The sequence below is a fragment of the Vulpes vulpes genome, chromosome 12, assembly GCF_048418805.1.
Source record: "Vulpes vulpes isolate BD-2025 chromosome 12, VulVul3, whole genome shotgun sequence".
Taxonomy (NCBI): Eukaryota; Metazoa; Chordata; class Mammalia; order Carnivora; family Canidae; genus Vulpes; species Vulpes vulpes.
The window spans coordinates 19,659,344-19,681,879 of NC_132791.1; the positions used below are offsets into that span (position 1 = coordinate 19,659,344).

The window sequence follows — 22,536 nt, forward strand, 5'->3', positions numbered from 1 at the left end:
TTTTGTTTTGTTTTGTTTTGTTTTTTGTTTTTTGTTTTTTTGTTTTTTGTCTTTTAAGTTCTGCAGTCTGGGGCTCTTACCCACTACTCTACAGCTTCTACCTTCTACTATTCGAAAGTTACACACACATACACTATTTAGTACATTCTTATATTTAATATTTAGAACATTCTTGTTTGCAATTTTAGGATTAATGCTAGAGGAGGAGGATTCTCTGCCATACCTTACAATGGAAGTAGTCCTCTATCTTATGCAGAAGATCGTTGAGCTTGTTCAGACCTTTACAAGGCACCTGGCAGTAGAGTGTGCCATCAGAGCAAATATTAGTCACTCTGACATTTGTGTACATAGCATCAATCTGGAACAAACAAAGGACACGCCAAGGATGCTTGAGAATAGAGCGTAGCTCTTATCTGCTTAAGGGGTGACAAATCTCATTTGTCTTTGCATTTTAAATCTTTTAAGTAAGCTGGAGAATAGATAAGATGATAGAGTAATGTGAAAAACTCATTTGGATACCTCTTTCTGAAAGGAGTATCTAATATCATTTGGTGAAGCACAAGGTAGACATTTTGCATACATTAACCTATTACCATGTTTCATTGCCTAGAAAGGCTAAGAATATAATTTGGGTTTTTTTTCTCCCCATTAATTTATAGAAGTTATAATTACATAAAAATGTATTTTTGCAATATGATCAGAAATTAAAATTTAAAACTCACAAAATCAATCCCATTATCAGCCCACTTTCTAAAATGTGTTTATTGGCCACATGAAGTTTAGTAATTTTTAAAAACTATAAACGTGAAAGTTTAATTTTGGCCTTTGTTTTTAGTCAAACTATAATATTATCTTTATAGTTCACTTTTGTTCTACCTAGTAAAAAAATGTTTTTCCAATGTTGCAACAAAGCCTTCACAAGGACCATTTTAACATCCTATTCTTTAGAGTTGGCTGTTCTATAAGTTATTTAAGAATTTCCTTCTTTGCAGTAATTTATGTTTTTCACATTTTAAAACTGTAAAAGCTAACAACTTAATAAACATCTTCATGGATCTAACTTTCCCTTTTATAGTAATATCCGCCCATATTGTCTTTGCAAAATAATTTTTTTACATTTTTGAAATTTAAATTCAATTTGCCAACATATGGTATAGCACCCAGTGCTCATCCCATCAAGTGCCCTCCTCAGTGCCTGTCACCCAGTTACCCCATCCCTCTGCCCACCTCCCCTTCCGCAACCCTTTGTTTGAAAATAATTTCATATAAAATACAATTTTAGTGTAGAAACTGGAAAATAAAATGAAAACCCAATTCCTAATAATGACTGTTTATGTTTTGGCCTTCTTTCCCCCTCCAACAGCACCCTTTGCCTTTTTCCCCTCAATACACAATCTGTCCCTATTTGTTGCTAGCCCAAAATTTATAATGTTCTTTTCTAATAACTTTCTTCCCTACAATATGTTTAACAGATGACTATAGTGGTCACTGTGCTACCTGAAGGTGAGCCTCCAGAGACTTGTCACAGATCGCCTTTAAGCAGGTGGCGTTAATATTGACGTCGTCATCTCCTGAGGTGTCATACAGAACAACAAGCGGGATATCCGCTTTTTCAAGTATTTCCACTGCAAAGATCTTTCCACAAGTTAAAGATTCAACCACCTTTACTAAATCAGGATCATCACTTAAAACTTCCAACCCTGAAAAATATTGAATATTTTAATTTCTACTTAATTAGCAGAATCATTTTAAGATAAATGGATTGTTTATCTTAAAATGTTTTGGCCACTTACTATAATTGTGAATCTACTATAAAATTCTTACAAAATTTTCTAGGGAACCTTTGTTTTACATAACCTATCCTTAGGTCTTCTAATATATATTATAGTGTGAATGCCCTTTTAAATGATTACATAAAGGCAGGCAATCTTAAAACAGAAAAAAGCTGATGTTCTATCAGAATTTCTACCTAAGGAAAATGGTCTTCACTTTATATACAAACACAATTTAAAACAAAAAGGCTAATACATATAAGAAGTTATCAATCAGTTATGTCTACCAGTCATGTATTTGTAATGTTTTCCTAAAAATTTACCCTTCACCTTTTCATTTTTCTAATTAAATATACAATTATTTCATATAAAATGAACATGCATTTATTGGAGATTTACAAAATAATTTTTTCTGTATTTCTTTTTAAGTACACTAGGATGATTCTGAATATGCCAAAGAACTTTGTGATTTATCAAAGAAAGATTAAATTGTGTTTAACATAATATGGGTATCAGGTGAGTTTTATTGTAGGCTAATAACTCTTTAAATTCTTTGAAAATTATAATTCTATGTAGCATATACATGACAACTCTAAGTTATACTATTAAACTAATTAAAACAAGCTCATCATTTCTGTAATGGTACTATAAGGTTCATTTCTGTATTCTTCCCCTTGAAATCCATAAGCACAAATTCACAGACTCCCTCTGAGATACATTTCTCTTGTTCTCTTTCTGTTCTCCAGACACGTAACATTACAGCTTTTCCCAAACCTCTCATTTCAGCATGCATCCTAACTCTTGTCCTGTGCTCTTGACATGTTCTTTTCCAAACTAACTCCCACAGGTTTCTAACAGGCTTCTAAAATTACTTGAGATTTATCTCATAGAGCCATACCCAGCTCCTTTGATATAAAGACTCATTCTTGCTAAGAAGGAGGTATTTTTCCCTGGGCTAATTTTCAGGAAAGAATGGTGATCATTTTCTGAATTTAGCTCAGGCTCTCCTGGCACAGTGCTCACACACTTCCATGTCTTTCTTCACATATGAACACAGCCACTGCATCCTCCACAATTGGAGGTTATCCCTACCATGTCACTGTTGCACATGTGAGGAGGAAAGAAAAGAACAGTGATACATCGACTGTGCCAGGGATGCACTAACTCATGCTTGGGTGCACGAAGGAGTGTTATCTGGTAATGAGCAGCACCCAGAGCCCACTTCCATGGGAAGAAGCAGAAAGTCACTTCACAAAAGGTCCAACAACTGGATTCAAACTAATCAAACCCCATAATTCAGGGCCTCCAGCAGTTGTTGCTAGGGCAGTTAGAACAACAACAAAACCTTTAAGTTGGACAATAGACCTTTTTATGATAAACCATATTATATATAAAATAAAATAAAAACATTGTAGCATGTTTATAAAGATCTTATCTTATAAAGAGGACATTAAACATGATTTTATTTATATCTTTCAAGAAATAACACATTATAAGACCTTCAGATACTTAGTACATTTTAGGATTTAACCACCCAAAAGTACAGCGGTAATAATGTATGAAAATAGAGAGAGCTTTAAAAAAAGTTCCTCTTACCTGCTAGCTTACACTTCGTAGCTTGGAATGAGAGTGAACAGAACTTTGGGTTCAATTTGTATGCTTTGCTCTTTTCAATATTCTCACTGAAACCATAGTCAACATAGCATACCTGATGATAACAGAAACATCATTTAGGTTCAAATAAAATTCTTTATTGTTGCTTCTTAAAAAACATTTGGTGCCTCTAACTGGCTCCATTTATTCCATAATCAGCATGTCAAGGGATGCCAGACTGCCTGGAAAACGCCCAGGGTGGTGGCCCTGACTTGGGCCTCCTGACCCCAGGCCCCATTCCTCTTCACCAATGGAAAGAACAAGGAAAGACTGCTGAACTCAGCAGCACCACTGGTTCGGCCAACCCTGACTGCCCCCGCCCTCTCATCATAACATAAGGTGATGCCCACCTCACCTTATTCTTTCTTGATTCATATACTTTCCACTAAGGATGCACACCCCTAAGGATCTGATTTGTTTCTAGAGAGGGCATCACCTATAGAGGGGTACTTATCAGATTCAAAATCCCAGAACAGCACTTATAATGGCCAACTCCCAGCAATTATGCTTGGAGGGACCAGGCTGCTGTCAGCGACAACAATGATGTCATGGTTAGATAACAGGGAGTTCTACACTGTAAAAATAAGTACTTATGGTTTGTTTTTCTTCACTGGTGCAAAGCTGGGTTAGGCCTTAGTCCAGCTCAGCAAAAGCCCCCAAATCTGCTGAACAGAGGTCTGTGTTTGCAGAAACTTGCATAACTCTTCTTCACTATTAGCACAGATCATTAAGAGCTTGGGTGTTATTTATAGAGTATTAATAAACACATTATATTGGAAAGGACTATATAAACAAAGCTTCTTTTTTGAGAAAAATAAAATCTAGAAACACTGAGCTGTGGTTTAGAATGATAACTCTATGATGATAACTACAAATCTTAGGGAAAGTGTTAAAAATCTAGTATGCTTCTCTAACTCAAACAGATGATATTATTAAAACAAAACAACAACAAAAACCAAAGCAAAAGGCATGGCTAAGAAATACCAAGTAGCATAGATCCAAGTGCTTTTACCTCCTGCAGAAAAATTAAGTCCACAGGCCACTTCTTAGTATGTAGATTATGATACTAAACATACAAAACAGAAATTCTCAGCAGAGAATCAAAGGGAAAAAATAAGAGTTGCAGAGAGCCTGAACACTCTTCCGGACCACCAGATAACTGGGTGTGTGGGGCCTGTATGTCGCTTGTTGGAGACAATCATTTCCCAGAGTCCTATGTTGACTCAATTCTCCCCATAGGATGAGATCTCTGACTCGGCTCCCAGAGCAGACGGCTAGCCATTTAAGCTTGTGGGCCCATTTCTCTAGTCCCAGATGAGCACCCATTCCTCCTCCCCAGAGGCCTCAGGAGTCAGAAGTGCTCCTTTCCTTTAAGAGCTATCGCCACCTACAACCTGGACTCTGCAATTCCCAGACCTAGAATGGAGAGAACAAGGTCTAACAACAGGACCAACATGTGAAATCAACATTCCTAGGAAATTCAGAATGTATTCGTAGTATTAAGAGACTAAAAAATAAGTGCTCCAAAATCTTTAAAGGGTTTCTGTGACATCTGGAGCTTGTTTTCCTGCTTTCTTTCTGAAATCAAATATCTTATCTTTTTTTTTAAAAAAGATTTTATTTATTTATTCATGAGATACACACACACACACACACACACAGAGGCAGAGACACAGGCAGAGGGAGAAGCAGGTTCCATGCAGGGAGCCCAACTTGGGACTCGATCCCAGGACTCCAGGATCATGATCCTGGGCCAAAGGCAGGCACTAAACCGCTGAGCCACCCAGGGATCCCCCTCAAATATCTTATCTTTGTATGGCAGCTGAAGTTTACAAAACACTTGCTCGTGGGTTGAGAGTTTGACTACCAACACACTCTGCCCTGGGCCTTTTCTCTGTGAGGACTGAGTGGAGTTTCTCTCTCTAATGCCCTGGGATCAGCATACATAGGCTGAGTCCTGACATCCAGCCCCAGGCAATTCCTGGTTCTCTGGCACCATCAAGTGGCCATAGATCTCACAGCGCCACCTGAGAGAAGCAGCTGGAATCACTGGGATGCAAGTCTGGGTCAACACCAGAGGGCACTCACTTCAGGGCATGACTTCATACTCCTGTCTCCCATACTCACCAAGGATCTGACAAGTGGAAAGCAAGGAGGGAATTGTACTTGCTCTCGGGCTAAGCATAGCTCAAGAGGAAAAAGACTTGCTAAGTAGATGGGGTTTCTCCAGATAAAGGGGTTTCTGTATGTCTGTCTGCTTCATGGGGCTGTGGGGAACAAGCTCAGGCCAGAATTGCTCCAACGACTGCTAAGAGCTTAGGACTATACAACATACTGAGATACTCCTTCACTCCCAACACTCAGCAGCCACGCCACGGCTGGTGCGCCCCCCATCAGACACTTCCTTCTCCTGGCTTTCATGACACTGCCCTCTTGATTTTTACCTCTTCTTTAGACATTCTTCAGATTGTGCGAAAGGTTTTCTTTCCCAGAGGAGGTTCCAGTGAAGACAGGGTCTCTTGATCAGAGTGTTTTCTCACACAGGTAAGAGTATTTGAGACACAGATTAGGGAATGGAGGGATTGACCGAGGGCAAAGGACATTCACAGGCAGAAACAGGACTAGGGCCCAAACTGCTAATCATGCTGTGGTCCCTCCTGGTCCAGGTCTCTGCTTGGTCCTTAACTTTTCCAGATTTTTTTCAAACTTTATCCACATATAATTTATATTGAATGAAAAATGCCCATTTAAAGCATACAGTTTGATGGATTTTGACAAATGTATAGACCCACATAATGACCACTCTAATCAAGATACAGACCACATCCACCACTACAAAAAGTTCCCCTTTCCCCTTTCCAATTAAGCCACCTCCATCTCCTGTCCCAGGCAACCACTGATCTGATTTCTATCACTACGGATGAATTTCACCTGTTCTTAGGCATCATTTATCTGGACTCATACAGGATAAGTCTTTTGTATCTGGCTTCTCTCACTTGCACAGTCTATGAGTTTTATCCACATGACTGTTTTCAGTAGTTCATTCCTTTTCATTGTTGAATAGTATTCCATTATATGAATAAACTACAATTTGCTTATACATTCACCTACTGGTAAACATTTGGGTTGTTTCTACTTGGGGATTATAAATAATAAAGCTGCTACAAACATGTATAAGCCCTTTTGTGGACCTATGTTTTCACTTCTCTTGTGTAAATACTTAGGGTTATATGGTAAGTTTAACTTTATAAGAAACTGCCAAACTATTCCAATTTTCAGATTTTTTTAAAAGATTTTATTTATTTATTCATGAGAGACATAGAGAGAGAGGCAGAGACACAGGCAGAGGGAGAAGCAGGCCACATGCATGGAGCCTCACGTGGGTGGGACTCGATCCCAGGTCTCCAGGATCACACCCTGGACTGAAGGCGGCACTAAACCGCTGAGCCACCTGGGCTGCCCCAATTTTCAGATTTTTAAAGTCAGGTCAAATTGCTTAAAAGCTATAGCTTTGTAGATTTACTTAAGGAATTTCCCAAATCTCTCTGTAAATGGCCAAGGGTGGCTACCTGGTTTGGGTAAGCTTGCCTCTAGAGAGGATAAGGGCCTCTTCTGTGAAACCATCTGGGTAAGAAACAGCAAGCACTGCTTTCTGACCCTCCTGACACTGTTCTTGGGGTCAGGGGTTTTGGGGGAGAGTTTCTGATGGACCAAAGCCCAGGTTCAGCGAGCAGTATTCACATTCTGGGGCACAAAAGGGGTTATTTGCCAGGGACTGACACCACCACAAAAAATATGTTTCAAATTATGGAACAGAGGTTGCGGAAACAAAAGTATATTTCCCTGCTTGCAAAACCTAGACAAAACTGTGCCTTGAAAGTGAGCGAGTGCCCATTCTCAGTCTGCACTGAGGGAGAAAAGAGGCCATGGGGCAGAGGCTGACCACTAGGAACATGGCTAAGTCTGGAAATCTTGGAGCCTGCTGATGGAAGAGACTGGCAAAAGATCCCTCTGAGCTTTCCAAGAGGACTGAGAGGGCAACACTCAGATAGCTCTTGGGGCACGACCTGAGTCCTGTTTCAGAGTTCTCCTTGACTGGCTGCAGAAGAGGGGAGAGGAAGACTGTCATGTCCTCTGATCTATAAGCTTTCCTCACACCTGAGTGCTGACCTGATAGGAAGCCCACAGATCCTCTGATCAGTATTTATTATACATCTCCTAGGAATGGAAATAAAGGCCTTTTCCTGATTATATCACAGATTATGAATACTGTCATAAAGAAGACTTTAAAAAAAAAAAACCTCTGAGATGATATGACTATCAATGACTTAACAACTGACAGGGATAAAGTCTTTTACAGATATTATCTTGTCAACTCCTAGGAGAAAAAAAAACCCTAAATGTAGTTAGGAAGGACCCAATATTAGAAGGAACACTTACATTTGAAAAATAATGTGTTTGTCTTCATAATGCTTTGACAAAGTAAATAGTACTTGCCTTTATTCTGTTCTCTTCTGTTGAGATGATCTGTGCCCGTAACCAAGCATCCTCCTCGGCATTTACAGCCAGTAATTGCCCCACATGCACAGTCTGGACTGGCGTGACTTTAGGGTTCTTACTATAATACTCTTTCATCTCATCTTCCATTAATTCCTGAGCAGCAGAATAGTCTTTGCCCACATACCTGAATTATGTAAAGGAAGAAAGCATAAATGAAGCAACTCAGAAGGAAGAAAACCATGGGAATACAGTAACGTTACTCTGTGTTTCTTCCACTGCCATCTTTGGTTCCAGTCTCAGGCATAGCTTATACCAACAGGTTAGAGAACATATACTTAGTAAACATTTCTGTCTTGAAAAGGAAAAGGTAATATTGTGGAGCTCGTGCAAAATAAGACCAGATTGAACACACCAGAGCAAATGCTTGACAGCAGTCCAGACAGCTAGAGGATGTCACAGTTGGGGAATGTACAGGGAGGACGAGGCTAAGATTCAAGGGAAGGGAAGAGACGAGATATGGTGGGATATGGAGATGCCAAAGCAGGCCAGATTAACAAGAGTGGATTTAGGATTTTGACTAAGGCTGCGGGCAATCTTTGTAGATTATTGAGAAGAGAATCTAGTTGACTGTTTGACCTAAGGCTGGGGTTGAACAAGACTCAAGCTCTGAGAACAACTGAAATTTTAATAGAGAAAAACAAAGCCTTAAACATATTAAACATGACCATGTGACAACCCATCCCCCCAGCTTACTGAACAAATTTGAACAAATTACCACAAAATGTTGAGTTTTGATATCCTTAAAGAGATACCTTCTGACTAAATCTCTTTTAAACTGTACACTTTCTGAGAAGTCTCTCTCATGATACAGCCTACCCCTTCTACAATTTTCTGCTGTTGAAACTGCAGTCACCTTGTCCCAGCATGTGTTATCACAACACACTATTTCCCTTCCTCCGACAAACAGGCTGTTTTTTTGCCTATCAGTGCTGGGGGACAATTCTACTAAAGGCTGCCTTCCAGGATGTAAACTCCAGCAAACTACGTTTGGGGCCTGCAGCATGAGCTATCTCGGCCATAGGATGAAGCGTCTTTGGCTGGAACTGTGCTGTAACAGCACCAGAATCACAGACTGCGGAGATGGGGGACGTGCCACAAGCACATTGCCCTTGGTGTTGTTCTAGCTTTTACTCAGGGCCTGAGTGGTCCTATGTAACTTTAAGAAACTATTCTCTTGGGAATGTGGTCATTCATTCTTAGTAACTATCAGCAAGACAGAAGATACCCTATTCAACCTATTTGTTCGAGGAAGAAAAAGCTTTAAAAAGTCCTGCACAAAATGGAAAGAATACCTCTTTTGAGGCAATGGCTATTTTACAACCAAATACTATGTGGATGTCATCTACTCTAGAAGCTGAAGAAGCCTTGTCACACTCTGTGGGTTCAGTTGACTGAACTTTACGAATGTGAAGGTGTTGCCTGCAGTGCAGCTGCCCGCTCAGCTCCCAAGGTCCCTGGGAGGTCTGCGGCTCCACCCATGTGCCCATTTCCTGGGACCCAGAGTCTCCCAGGGGCTCTGTTTAGTGCTGCTACAGCTTTGGGAGCCCAAAAGGCTGAAGCCCAGGCAGCAACCTGTGACCTGGCAGTCTGCTGGGCATGGGCACCTGCTAGGGATGGGGCCAGGGGAGAGAAGCAGGATAAAATCTGCTCTCTACGGCAACCAGTGGAGACGAGTGGCTACACGGCTTGGGGTGAGGATGATGTTACGGTTGGTTTGATGGTGGGGAGTGACAAGAATGAGGTCCTGCATTGTCTCCAAATTACCTGAGCATGTGGGCAAAGAATGACAGGTAGGCCAACTCAGGTATGCCATAAATACAAGGCTTTACAGAGTTAATCTTTGAAACCAGAGACCAGTGATTCCCATATTTGGTCTCAGGGTTCCACCATGACACCTCCTCAGAGTGTCACAGACCCAGTTTCTAGAGCCTACTACTGTCTGCCTGAGTGAAGATGTAAATCTACACTAGGACTCAGCCCAGCTGGAATCTAAGTCTTTGGAACTGGGGTCGGGGGGGGGGGGGTTGCCCATGACCTAGGATCAACCCAACAGGACACAGTACCCCTTGTACTTCCTGGTTGCCAGCCACTGTGCTGAACGGTAGAATATGGATTCCAGGATTCAAATTCACACTGGAAAAGGGGGTCTAAACAATCTGAGGACCTGGATCCATCATCCTAAAGTAGATGAGAACCCTTTTACTACAGTCCTGGACCGGATCCAGAATCCTGCCAACCCTTGGTAAGAACACCAGAAATCACATGCTCTGTCTAGCCCAGTGCTGGGTGCTTGGTCGGACAATGGAACCAACAACTAACAGTATCAGACACCAAAGGATCCTGCCAAGGAGGCAGGTTTAAATTTTTTTATAACGGTAAAGTTAGCAACGTGTTCCTCAACAACCTTCCTCTACCTCAATTTATTAGTGAACCCCAGTGGGATCTCTAACTCTCAACAACCCATTTACAGCTTCAGGCTGTACCACATCTTAGAATAAAAGGTTTATTCATTTCCAACTGCTGTACCCAAACAAGACCTCTGTAAAGCCTCTGTACATTCTACTTTGAGCATACCAAGACACTTGATTCCACTTCATTATCCACTCAGTTTGTTTAAATAGAAGAACTTAATATTTTTTATCTATTCTTCCACTGAAGGAACTTGATAATTTTTTGTGGTCTTTCTTTAGGGCATTCCCAGTTTAGCAATGATTCTCTGGAGGAATAACAGTCCAAACCATAGGGACATTTTGGTTGAAGCAGCCTGGATACTATTCTGATTTAGTCTTTTCCTTTTCTGTCCACAACCACTCTGGGTGCTTCTGAGATCCAGCTATTACACTGCTTCCCATTCTTTATCCAGAGTCAGAAACTATAAATTATAGTCTTTCAATATCTTTCATGTATTCTATATTTTCTCCAAAAGTCCACATCAAGTGGCTGGACCTTTTTTTATTTTTTATTTTTTTTGTAATTTCAGTTATCACCAGCCACTTTGGCAATGACTGTTATCAAAAGGCCCAAGAAACCAGAAAGTACCTTTGGCTCCAAGAGTTAATCTGATGTATCATACTAGGTAGGCAGTGCTTAGATGTTCTGACATTTATGAAATGCTACATAGTCCCAGGTTAAATAGTGTTACCTACTTAGTGGGTGACTTAATTTTTCTATGGATTAGGTATTGCTTTTGACATACATAGTTATCATGTTTTCAACATAAATTTTGTTTCACATTCAGAGCACACTATCATTCCAATTTTTAAAACTGCTAAGTATCTTTTCTCATAAGAACGGATGTATATTTAACAAATATTAAGTATGTATGAAGAGACTGATTTTTTTAAAGTCTGATTTCAAGATGCTCACCCATCTACTGGGAGAGACCAATGTACATAAATAATCATAACGTAGAAGAATAAGAACTAATCTAAGAGATACAAACGCAAAAAGGTTCTGGCAGTTGAGAGAAATGTGCAAGATATGAAAACAAGAATTGTTATTATATTTCATTGTAACTCTACAGAACTAAGAATATACTATTCTTCCTCAACTCCCAGCACCTGTGGGAAAAATAGCCAAGTGACAATACACCAGGGTCCAAAAGAATTAGAAAATAAAACCCACCTGATAACCACTTCGTTTGTGTTGCTTAGTTCAACCACCAATACAGATGGGGATGCCTCAGTTGGGATGATTAACGGAGGAACTGCTGTATTCTCCAGAAAGGTATCAACACTTTTGGCAATGTTTTCTTCTATCTGCAAATACTCTTGCTCAATCATAGACTTGATATCATAATCGCCATGTGCTTGCCCTGAATCCTTCAGGATTTTGTCAGTGGGCAATGGAAGTTTAGCATAGAGAATGGCCTTCTGGGGATTTCCAGAAATGTAGTCTATGGTGCATACATCAGAAAGTGAGGCAAGATTTTTTAAGGCATCCTCAGGAAATTTCATTTTGTACATGTCCTCAAATGCTTTGGGGAGTGCACTGGCCCAAAGACCACTTGAGTATTTCGTCAGCAGCTCTGCGACTTTCTCTTTAAAGTCTCCTGGCATAACTGCTGGACACCCTTTTAATGGTGGTATTTGTTTTGGAGCAGGTAGTGGAGATGGAGGCACTTTTTCACCATCCAGTTCACTTCTCAAAAGCTGCTTTCTCTTAGCTGGATAAAGCAGCAAATCTTGACCACCGCTACCAGGTTTTTCCACCTGAAATTTTTAAATAAAGCAAATGACAGATATCTCAATGGCTATAAACAACCTGAAAACACATTAATGCATTTCAAATGAGGACAACACTGTTTTCAAATTAAGAGAACACAAAGTGTACATTTTACTCTTCTCAACTACTAAGAATTAATGCATTTCCTTCATCTACAAATAACTCATGAGCCACATTTCAGAAATAAGGAAGAAAATAAAATAGCACGAATTTTCCTTATGTGGCCTCTGGTCTCCAACAACCCTACAAAATCATGAGAATTTCTGCCCTGTAAACCACACATCTTACTTAGTTCTCTGTCAAATCCAAAGCGACAGCTTATAATACCGACTGAATACAAGGTGGGATGAAGCTGTGAATAGGTATCAGAACTGTCAGGAATAAACCACTGGGAAGAAATCTAGAAAATATTTAGACAAAACCGAAGAGCTAGTTGTTTTTCTTCTTCTGGCAGTATCCTGAGAAAACCCTTAGCTTTCCATTATTTAGAAAAAGACCCTCTAGAGATAAGGTGCAATTTTTACAATCACCAAAGTAGAAAGTTAGGTAAAAGTTGTCCCTTCAACGAACAAGAGATAAAAATGCCTGGCACTTATGTCATTCAATCCCTAATTTTATCTGTGTAATATTTCTGAGAGGCATGGCTCGACAGCATCTGTTTGTATAGGAGAAGAGGAACTGCTATATGGCACCATTTTCCCCCCAAGTTTTAAGCCTTTCTATTACTAGACCAGAGGTCAGCAAACTACAAGCTGCAGCCCAATGCAGCTCACAACTTGCTTTTGTCTTGCCCATGAGCCAATGTGATTTTTATATTTTTAAATGGTTGAAAAAAAATCAAAATTATTTCATGATGTGAAAATTATATGAAATTCAGTGTACATAAAAATTTATTGGAACACAGCCATGCCCATTTGTTTAGGCGTTGTGTATGGCTTTTATACTTCAATAGCAGAGTCAAGGAGTTGTGCCAGACTGTGGGCAACAATGACAAAGCTGAAAATATTTACTACCTAGCCCTTTATTTAAAAAGTGTCTGGGGCACCTGGGTGACTTAGTTGGTTAGGCGTATGCATTTGGCTCAGGTCTTGATCTCAGAGTCCCAGGATTGAGCCCTACAGGGAGGGCTCTCTGTTGCTCCTCCTGCTTGTGCTGTCTCACTCTCTGTCAAATACATAAATAAAATCTTAAAAAAATAAGTCTCAACCTTTAACTAGACTAAAGTTAGCATTCACAGCCCTCTAAAATGTTCCCCTATTGTCAGATCTTATTCAGCTATTCCTTAGTTGCAATTTAAGCCCTTGGAAGAGTATTCCAGACCACTAAGGTAATAATACAAGGTTGTAAGAAGTCCTCCCTCTCCTAAGAAGAATAGAATATTAATGTATTCTTTAGTTTTGTCTAAATATTTCCTAGCTTTCTTCCTGATAGCTCAGCTTGTTAGTAAAGAACACTGACATTTACTCATTTGCTATATAATGCTTAGGAAGAAAGAACCTAAATATGTGTATATAAAGAAGATATTGTCTTGTTACCCAAGAACAACTTTAAAAAGTCAAAAGACATCAATTTAATATTAAATAGATTGCTTTTAGTCTGATTATATATTCTAGGTGATATGTGAAGATGAATATTAACACAAGTATAAAACATTAGGTTTTCTTCCTCACATTCTTCTGTGTGTTTAAGTTTTGAGGAGATGCCTCGGTGGTTCAGTGGTTGAGCATCTGCCTTTGGCTCAGGGCGTGATCCCTGGATACCTGGATGGAGTCCCGCATCAGGCTCCTGACGTGGGGAGCCTGCTTCTCTCTCTGCCTATCTCTCCACCTCTCTATGTCTCTAATGTATAAATAAACAAAAATCTTTTAAAATATATATATAAAAGAAAATAAAATGGAAAAAATTTTTGAAAAAAAAAAAAGTTTTGAGGACTGGGGTTTTTTAGTCCATGACTAAAAAACCTCGAGGATCAATGAAAGTAGAGGCAACTGAGTCCATGTTTAGCATCTTCTGGCATTCCCGGCCATCACTGATGAACTCCTGCTGACACCTTGTGACCTTCTGGATGGTGGATTATATAATAGCCACAATCTATGTCCCTAATTTTAAGCCTCAGGGATATAAATGTCTGGACCATTTCTCATTCTGCTCTCAATGGTCTTGAGATTCACATTTTCAAATCTGGAATCTTAAAATGCCAATTAAATCTGGAATCTTAAAATGCCAATTCTCACTGTGCTTTTAAGACACTTAATAAGATATAAGAATGCAGTATCCAGGGAAGGTTTGAGAAACACAGTTTGGGAGCAAAGGAAGAAATAAGAATTCTATGTGAATTATTCACTTGTCATATAGAATCTCAATTAATGTAATCTTTGATTAAGACATGACAGTCCTCCACATGGAAAGCCAGCTGAGCTTTCTGGGCCTACCTTCATTTTTTGCCTACAGACCTCTCTTCAACTTTCTGCAACACCTTCTCTGAAATGGATGGTAGAAACCTATTTCAGTGGAATTTCTTACTTATCTAAAATAACTCTCACAAGCCCCATACCCCAACTGTCCACATGGCTTCTTGCAACTCAAAAGAGGATATCCACTCAAAAAACTACCAGTCTGGGAAGTGGCATGACCTGGAACTCCACACCTTTACTTACTCCACCTCACCCTCACCCTCAACAGGTGAGACAGGTAGGTAATGTAAAAGATTAACTCCCTACACTATGGAGTTTAAACTATCTTCTTTGGCATTCATCAGAAGATTCTGGTATCTAACATGCCTTAGACTTTTTATACCCCATAAGTTCATTATACTTAATTTGATTTCTGCCTCATTTGGAATTGCAATGAGATACTTCTCTCACATCCCTCTGGGATTTTGCAAGTTTAAAGTAGACATATTGGGTTTGGTATATGTGAGGCCCAAGGATTTCAAACACCAATTTCTCTGGGAACCCCATTTGTTCACACAAATAAAAGTATTTATCCTATGCACCTAGAACTTTTCTTCTTAATTTTAAGAGGTTTTTACTTCTTCCTTTCTAATTTTACCTGTAAACTTAAATTCTTGAAGCCCAAATCCTTTGAGTCTATGGAAAGCTCATCTGCTAACTCTGCAGCATGAGCAACTGAGGTAAACTTACTGTCTCTCATGGAATTAGAATTTTCTATAACAGAATTGGTATTGTCCAATTAAATAAAAAAGATTTCCAAAACAGTTGTATATGTCTCATCCAGCCACAGTTTTGTTTCCACTGGGTACTGGTTCTTTGTGTTGAAGCTTTAAGTTCTAAATTTCACTTTATATGGTCACCAGCCAATACAAACCTGAGACAGTACAGTAAAATCACATTTACCCAGAGGCCTGCTTCCCAGCTCTTCCAAGCATTAACCAGGTTATGAACTCAGAAAGAAACCAATTTAAAATCTCAACTTCAGTAGTGAATAAAGACCCCTGAGTACCTTGCAACAGTGAAAGCATCAAAGAGTTACTGACCAGAAGCTAGTTTATAGCTTCTGATTAGTCAGTTTAGAGAAAGAAAGATTGGTTGATAACCCGCTAAAGAGCTCTTTTTGTGCTAAAGCTGAGAAGTGCTGGAAAAGTTAGACAGTTGAGAAAGAGATGAGAGAATGCTGCCCAATGGCACCACTGGGCCACATTGAAGATAAAGTGATAGGTTGGGAGCTGGAGCCCATAAGGGCAGTGGATGAGGCATACACTGCATGCAGGAAAATACAGAGATGAGCTAACCCACCCATTTCAATGTTCTACACCACCTACATCTGCCGCCCTCTCTGCAGCAGTTTACCAATACTAATGATGCTGAGCCAAGATATTCAGAAAGTTACAACTTTAGTTGCTTCTGTTTAAGAAAGTACAAGTGTTTGTGGCATATTCCAGAGATTTAATCAAAGGTAAAGGTAAAAAAGTGCCTTGTAGAGGGTAACCCCTGAGTGTTTACAAACCATCTGCCCAGAAAAACTATCTCCACCATTTTGGATGAGTAGTTTTATAGATGGTCTACATTTTAAGGCTCATACTCTCACCTCTCACTCCTTTATCCTAGTAAGAACTTTTTAATGAGGCTGACTGCACCTATTTATATTAGGATAGACTTCAAGTCATTTTACTTCAGTGTGGCCTGACATCAGGCTCTTGCTCAGTTTCCTTCAGGAACACCATGGCATCTTCTCCTGGTTAAATGTGTGCAGAGGTTTTGGGAATGATCTTGGCTGGTAGCTGTGGCTTTCACTGTGCCTTCTAGGATAGGTGGGTACTCTCAATATTTTTGGCGGGCTGGGCTCGGAAGATAATAGAAACTCACCTCATCTTAAAAAAAAGAAAAAAAGAAACTCACCTCATCTTGGAGTTTTGATTCCTTTGACTTCAGTCATCTACTGCTCTTTATCTTTTTTCAATATAAACTTTTGTTTTTTCTTTAGCTTTTCCTCTATCTTCACTGAGATAAGTTCCTTTGTAGAGCTTGCCGGGCATGTCTCTCGTTTACCAGTGGGTTATAACCTGCTTTAATTTAAGCTGGGCTGCTCCTCAAAAAATAGTGGCTTTTTTCCCTAAATGCCTGCTATGTGTCTGACATTGTACTAGCAACCACTTTTTATAGTTTGTCCCACTTCACTCCAACAACTCTATGCAATGGATAGAGTCACATTTTAGAGCAGAGTAGGGCCCTGAGAAGCTGGTTTGTATGCTGAAAGTAATACAGCTAAGAAATGACAAGGTAAACCTAGAACTCCAAAGCCCGCACTCTGTCTATCCTAATTCTAGGGCCCTATGGGCAATTGCTCTGGCTCAAGTTCCAGCACAGCAACATTGTACACATCAACATCTCTATTCCGATCTCACCACAATGCTGTTCTTTTCTGCAATTCAGATGTTCACTGAAATTAAATTTAAAAACTGTTTCAATGTGTTCACATATTTTTTTATTGGTGAAAGATGAGAAACAAAATTGGATTTTAATGAGATATTATTGCTATACTTTCAAGCCCTCAGTTTATCTTTTCACTGCTGCTTCTGCAGGCATTGCTGTATAGATTATATCCATACTACGAAGTCTGAGAATGCATCACTGCTGTGTGATTTATGTTCACTTCCTTAGAAAGCCAAATTGTTCATTTTCAGCCCAGAAATATCCAGGCGTTAAAAAAAGGGCAGTTCCTTTTGCATGGGCTGTAGTAATTAATTACTACAATTAAGGAAAAATTCCTGAACATTCAAAAATATAAAAACATATCTTTATAAATGGCAGAACTGCTGTCTCCTCCTATGATATTATGGAAATTGCTGTACTGATGCAATTCAGAACTTTAACAATTTTTTAGAGACTGAGGTATTAGAGTACTCAACAACTGAAAGCACAGTGATTTCTAAAGGAAAGGGTAGGGAAATGACATTTAACAAAAATACAGATTAATAGTAAAACCTTTGTGTAAAAGCATGTATAATTAGTACAATGGGGCAGTTTTTTCATCACTTACATTTTTTTGTTCTAGAATTTTATGCTCTCATTCATAAAATGTTATATTCAGAATTAAAGACTGGTGTGCCTCCAGGACAACTCAGAACGTTTCCCCAGCTATCCAGAAAATGGCCCAGTGCTCATTCTCTAAGTATCTGAGGTGGGGCAGAAATTCTCAGCTGAGCGCATGGGCTCCTGTCTGGCTCTAAGACGAGCCCCCCACTCTCCACCACCCAGCTCTCTCTGCAGCTTTATATAAGGCATTAAATAAAGACATATATCTGACTCATGTGGGAATGGAGAGGCTTCGCTCTCTACCCATATTGCAGAGAGTGGGGAAGGTCAACAAAATCTCTGGTGTTCAACAGTCACTGTTGCAAGATCTAGAATTTTACTAGAAATCAAAGTCTGCCAGAGGCTCTGGATCCTGAGTAACCTCACGGTGGGGGCTACACACTAAGTTCCCACCAAATGATGACTCTTTCATGAGGTGACCTGTAGCTTCTGCTTGCCTCTTGACTTTCTTCCTGAGCCACTCTCTCCTTTTGAAATTCTCTCAGTTTCCTGAGAAAGCCTGTTTTTCTGTCTTAGGCTCTGACACAAGCTGCCTCCCTTGCCTACTTACTTCAGCTCACCTGTCTGGTTTCCATGTAGCAGCCACCTCCTTGGGAAGTTTTTCTTGACTCATCATACTAAGTTGGGTCCTCCTATTTATACATTTCCTTAACACCCAGAACTTCTTCTATACAGTTGCAGGCTTATCATTATATGTTCAATGTTTATTTTCTCCATTGGCCAGTAAGTGTCATAAGGGCAAGGACTACGTCTGTCTGATTTACTGCTATCCCTAGCACCCAAGGCACTGTCTGGATCATAAATCCAAGCCAAACACAACAGTTAAGGAAAACATTATTAATAAGATCAGCATTCTAGAACAGCCAAGAGGTGTTACCATCCTCCTCCTAGGACTGAGTGGGAATTCTCAGACTCCAGTATCCTTGGTCTAGAGGCCTATCATCTTGGGCTCTTTGCCTTTCCAGGACAGCTTCTGCATGATTTCCACTTCCCTTACAAGTTGCCTAGGAACACTGTGCAATGGGTTAATCACTGTGAACATGACTATATTCTCTTCAGCTTTCAAAAAACTCAGTCCACATTTTGTTGTTGGAGAGATCCAAAGGTTAAGAACAACAGAGTCAAAGCTTCCTTCCACCTGCATCAAAAGGTAATCCAACATCCTTGTGAAGTGGCTTATTGCACACAGCTGATTAGAACCTCCATGAAAGTAAAATTTCAGAGCTGCTCTTTGGCCCATTGGCTTCTGCTCATGCTGCCCATTCTGATATTCAAGTGGAAATACCTGCAAGTGGCTATCAAGTATATATAGTGAGTCTGTCAAATACATATGGTATAGCCATTGTATATAGGTATAAATGGGGTGTTTTCCTTTCATAACTTTATTTTAAAATCTTTTTTATCTAGAATGTTTTATATGATTGGAGGAGAAAGCACTCTTTAAAAAAATAAGGAGATATGCTGCACTTGGGTTTCCTCTTCAGTTTCACAATAAGCAATATCTAGAGAGATACACACTACAAAATCTTCCTTACCCAGAATTTTCTGTGCTGCATTTGACAATGCCCATCACAAGGATGTTGGATTCCTTACCCAGAATTTTCTGTGCTGCATTTGACACCAGCCCTGGGTATGCTATCAGTGTTTCTGATTTTCAGCAAGATGAAAAGAAGTCAGAAGAAAGGGAAAACAACTATGGTATACCCATTTAAAACTGTCTAAAAATAACCATGGCATAATTGTTTAAAACTGCTAAAAATATTCAGAGATTATAAGAAAACACTTTTGATAATATTAATAGACATCAATAAGGCTGGCAGTTTGGGGGATCTTAGACACAATGCTTTAACATTAAGCACATTCTTATCCCTAGTAATTTATAATGATTGCATCTAAACAGTCCTACTCAAAGTTGAGAGACAGCATATAGATAAAGATGGTATATTCGTCTCTTTCATGTTCTACCTCACTGCCTGAACATGACCACGCAACAAAGATGAATCTGAGCAACCAAAAAATAAAGTCAGTTGTTTCAGTACCTGATATTTAGTAAGAAACCCTTCATTTTAGGTAAAGTTTTAACATCAAAGAGATACTCTCTCATCCACAATCCTAGCAAGAGAAATTTTGGGGTTTTGCAGACATATAGTTAGCAAAGATGAAAATTTCCCCCCAAAAGCCATAAATCAAGCTACGCAAACATTAGTAATTACCATGGAGTATAAAACAAAGTAACCAGAAACAATAATTAAGAAGATCTGTGGAGTTAATTTTTTAAAATTTACTACAAAGACAATTATTTTAAATCTAAGCTTTAGAGAGAGTTTTATGTGTATCTTGACCCCCAAAAAAGGTTCTAAGTTCATTGAAGATATGCTATAAGTTTATGACTGTCTATAGATTTAAAAAATAAAAGATTCATATGCATTCAGAGAAGGGGCTCTAGGCTCTACATCTCTAAATTGAGCAGCCTGGTGAAATATCAGAAGTCCTCTCAAGATGAAGGAATCCTGAGAGGCTCATCAGTGCTGCTAAACCTCCAGCCAATGAGAAAACTCTCCCTAGAAAGGATTAAAAATGGAATGAAATGAACGGTAACCAAAAAGAATTCCCATTGTAAGAGCAATCCCTATATTCCACATAAGTCAGGGTTAACATTCTTCTAGTCCGGAAACATCCTGACTTTATAGGTAGGGCAACAGCCTATATCCAGAGTTTGCTCTTTGGCTTTGTTTTCCAACTTTCCACTGTATAGTCTGACACATGACGTGGCCGTAAGGCATTCTTGGCATCTACTTCAGTGATTGGTACATGCAGGTACACAGTAAATGGTGTGTGAACAAATAGTCTGGATAGATGAGTGAAGGATTCTTGCCTGCAAAGTGACTGGGACTCGAATGGCTGTCAGTGACCTGGAGGAAAAAGTGGTTACAAAAATATATGCTGAAAAAAAAAATGCTGTCTTCAGGCCAGGTGCTTAGAAAAAGACAGTGGCCTGTGCTTTACCCAACAATGTTGGGGACCAAAACAATATCAAACAAAAATCATATACATATTTAATTCTGCAAGCTTAGAAGCACCAAGTAGATGCTAATTCTGCGGTTTAAAATAGTTTCATTGTTGAATATTTTCTATTTAAATGAAAACATGAAGAAACATCTAACAGTGACTTTAGTTTAAGAATCTAAATGTCTCTGTTGTTGGCTGAACTAAGATTTCTGATAAACTATTCTGACCCATCATTTTATTACAATAATAGACTCAAGTAGAAACAGGTATAGAAATTGATGTCTGTTGACTTGTCAATTTTTTTTTTACTTCAAAGAAGTTTGTAAAAAATTTTAAATCAAACTCTATATTAACTTAAAAATTAAAATAAGGTACTCTATAAATAGTCAAAATAACAAGCATGTAAAATTTGAGGCCAATAAAGTTTTATTACCAATAAGTTCAGCTTATTAAAATGGCAAGTTATCACTATCTATTGGAAGCAGTTCAATACAAAATGGTATTCATATTATCACCTATTAAATGCACTTAAATTTAAAACAAAATACATAAAAACAGCAATCACAACACACACAGCCCCTCAATCTTGACATCCTTCTCTAAATATATGTTAATCCTAGAGATAAATATTAATTAAACAATATTATATTAAGTGCTTCATGCTCCCTGGATAAAGGGTGATATGATTAATAACTCAAAATCTGAAAGTGGGGCAGGGAGGCATCAGAAGGGAGGAATAAGAAGAAACGTACCGTGCAAATATGAGGCCAGTGTTCAAACTGTTGTAAAATTCCTTGATTAAGTTCTTCTTTATATAACTCTTTGTAAAAATGCGGAAGCTTAGATATCCAAATGCCATTGTTATGCTTGTTTAGTATTTCCTTTATGCGGTTTTGAACCTCATCCATTTTATAAGTGTAAGAGGCAGGAGGCGTGACATTTGGTTTTTCAACAGTCTGATTTAAATTATCTTTAAATTAAAAAAATGATAGAATTAACCAAAGGCTTAACATTTTAGATTATCCCCATTACCTAGTATTTGTGTCATTAGGCTTTGTTACACTTGAGGCTTATAGGGGTCAAGGGACTTAGAAGTAAGCAGGATTAGGCCAAGCAGGACTATGACAACTTCATTCTAAATTTTAACCCTGAAATAACCAGCAGACTCAACAGTCACCCATAGAGGGATCCTGCTCCCTTTATGTTGCAAGGGTGCTTCCTAACTTAATTTAAACATCAGGGTGATCTTGCTTCATAAAGAATAATGAAATTTATTATTTAATCATTTTCTAAGTGCAACTAAGAAAGGTTGAATTTTGGACAATAGTGGTTTATATGCAATGCTTAAAGCTGTATTACTTAGAGCACTGGGATAATGCCTTAATAGTAAGATCAAAGAACATTTTAGAGAAAATAAAAAACTATCTAGGTTTTAAAATATAATTTTCTGATTTATTAGTGAGAAAAATAAGTTAGCAATACACAGATGTTGAAAATTGATCCACCTACAATAATCATCCTAGCCTCAGTTTATAAGGTAAATAAAAGTTCTGGTGCCCACAGAGAACTATTAATAAATTGTTTTTATTTTCTCATTCCAAATCATTTATCTTTTATAAGTGAATTTTTATAAAGTTTTGGCTAACTCTCTTTACTCACACTTATTTTTTATTTAATTTAGAATCCCTGAGCTAACATCCTAAGACAATTAAGAAATTTGAATGTCCACTATAGCTGACAGTTCTGGCATTTTAAGAACAATG

The 22,536-nt window shown here is 38.7% G+C and overlaps 1 protein-coding gene across 7 annotated transcripts in view; it reads right to left on the reverse strand.

The window, feature by feature from the left end:
- Nucleotides 1-22,536, reverse strand: part of TDRD7 (tudor domain containing 7) — a 71,359-nt gene that overhangs the window by 20,227 nt on the left and 28,596 nt on the right. For all 7 annotated transcript variants that reach the window (XM_026013160.2, XM_026013161.2, XM_072727883.1 and 4 more), the window contains 6 exons: nucleotides 21,526-21,743; nucleotides 11,610-12,196; nucleotides 7,923-8,109; nucleotides 3,369-3,480; nucleotides 1,498-1,700; nucleotides 224-358 (listed from right to left, as the gene is read on the reverse strand). In XM_026013160.2, the coding sequence (XP_025868945.1) occupies nucleotides 224-358; nucleotides 1,498-1,700; nucleotides 3,369-3,480; nucleotides 7,923-8,109; nucleotides 11,610-12,196; nucleotides 21,526-21,743 (1,442 nt within the window). The remainder of the gene's footprint in view (nucleotides 1-223; nucleotides 359-1,497; nucleotides 1,701-3,368; nucleotides 3,481-7,922; nucleotides 8,110-11,609; nucleotides 12,197-21,525; nucleotides 21,744-22,536) is intronic.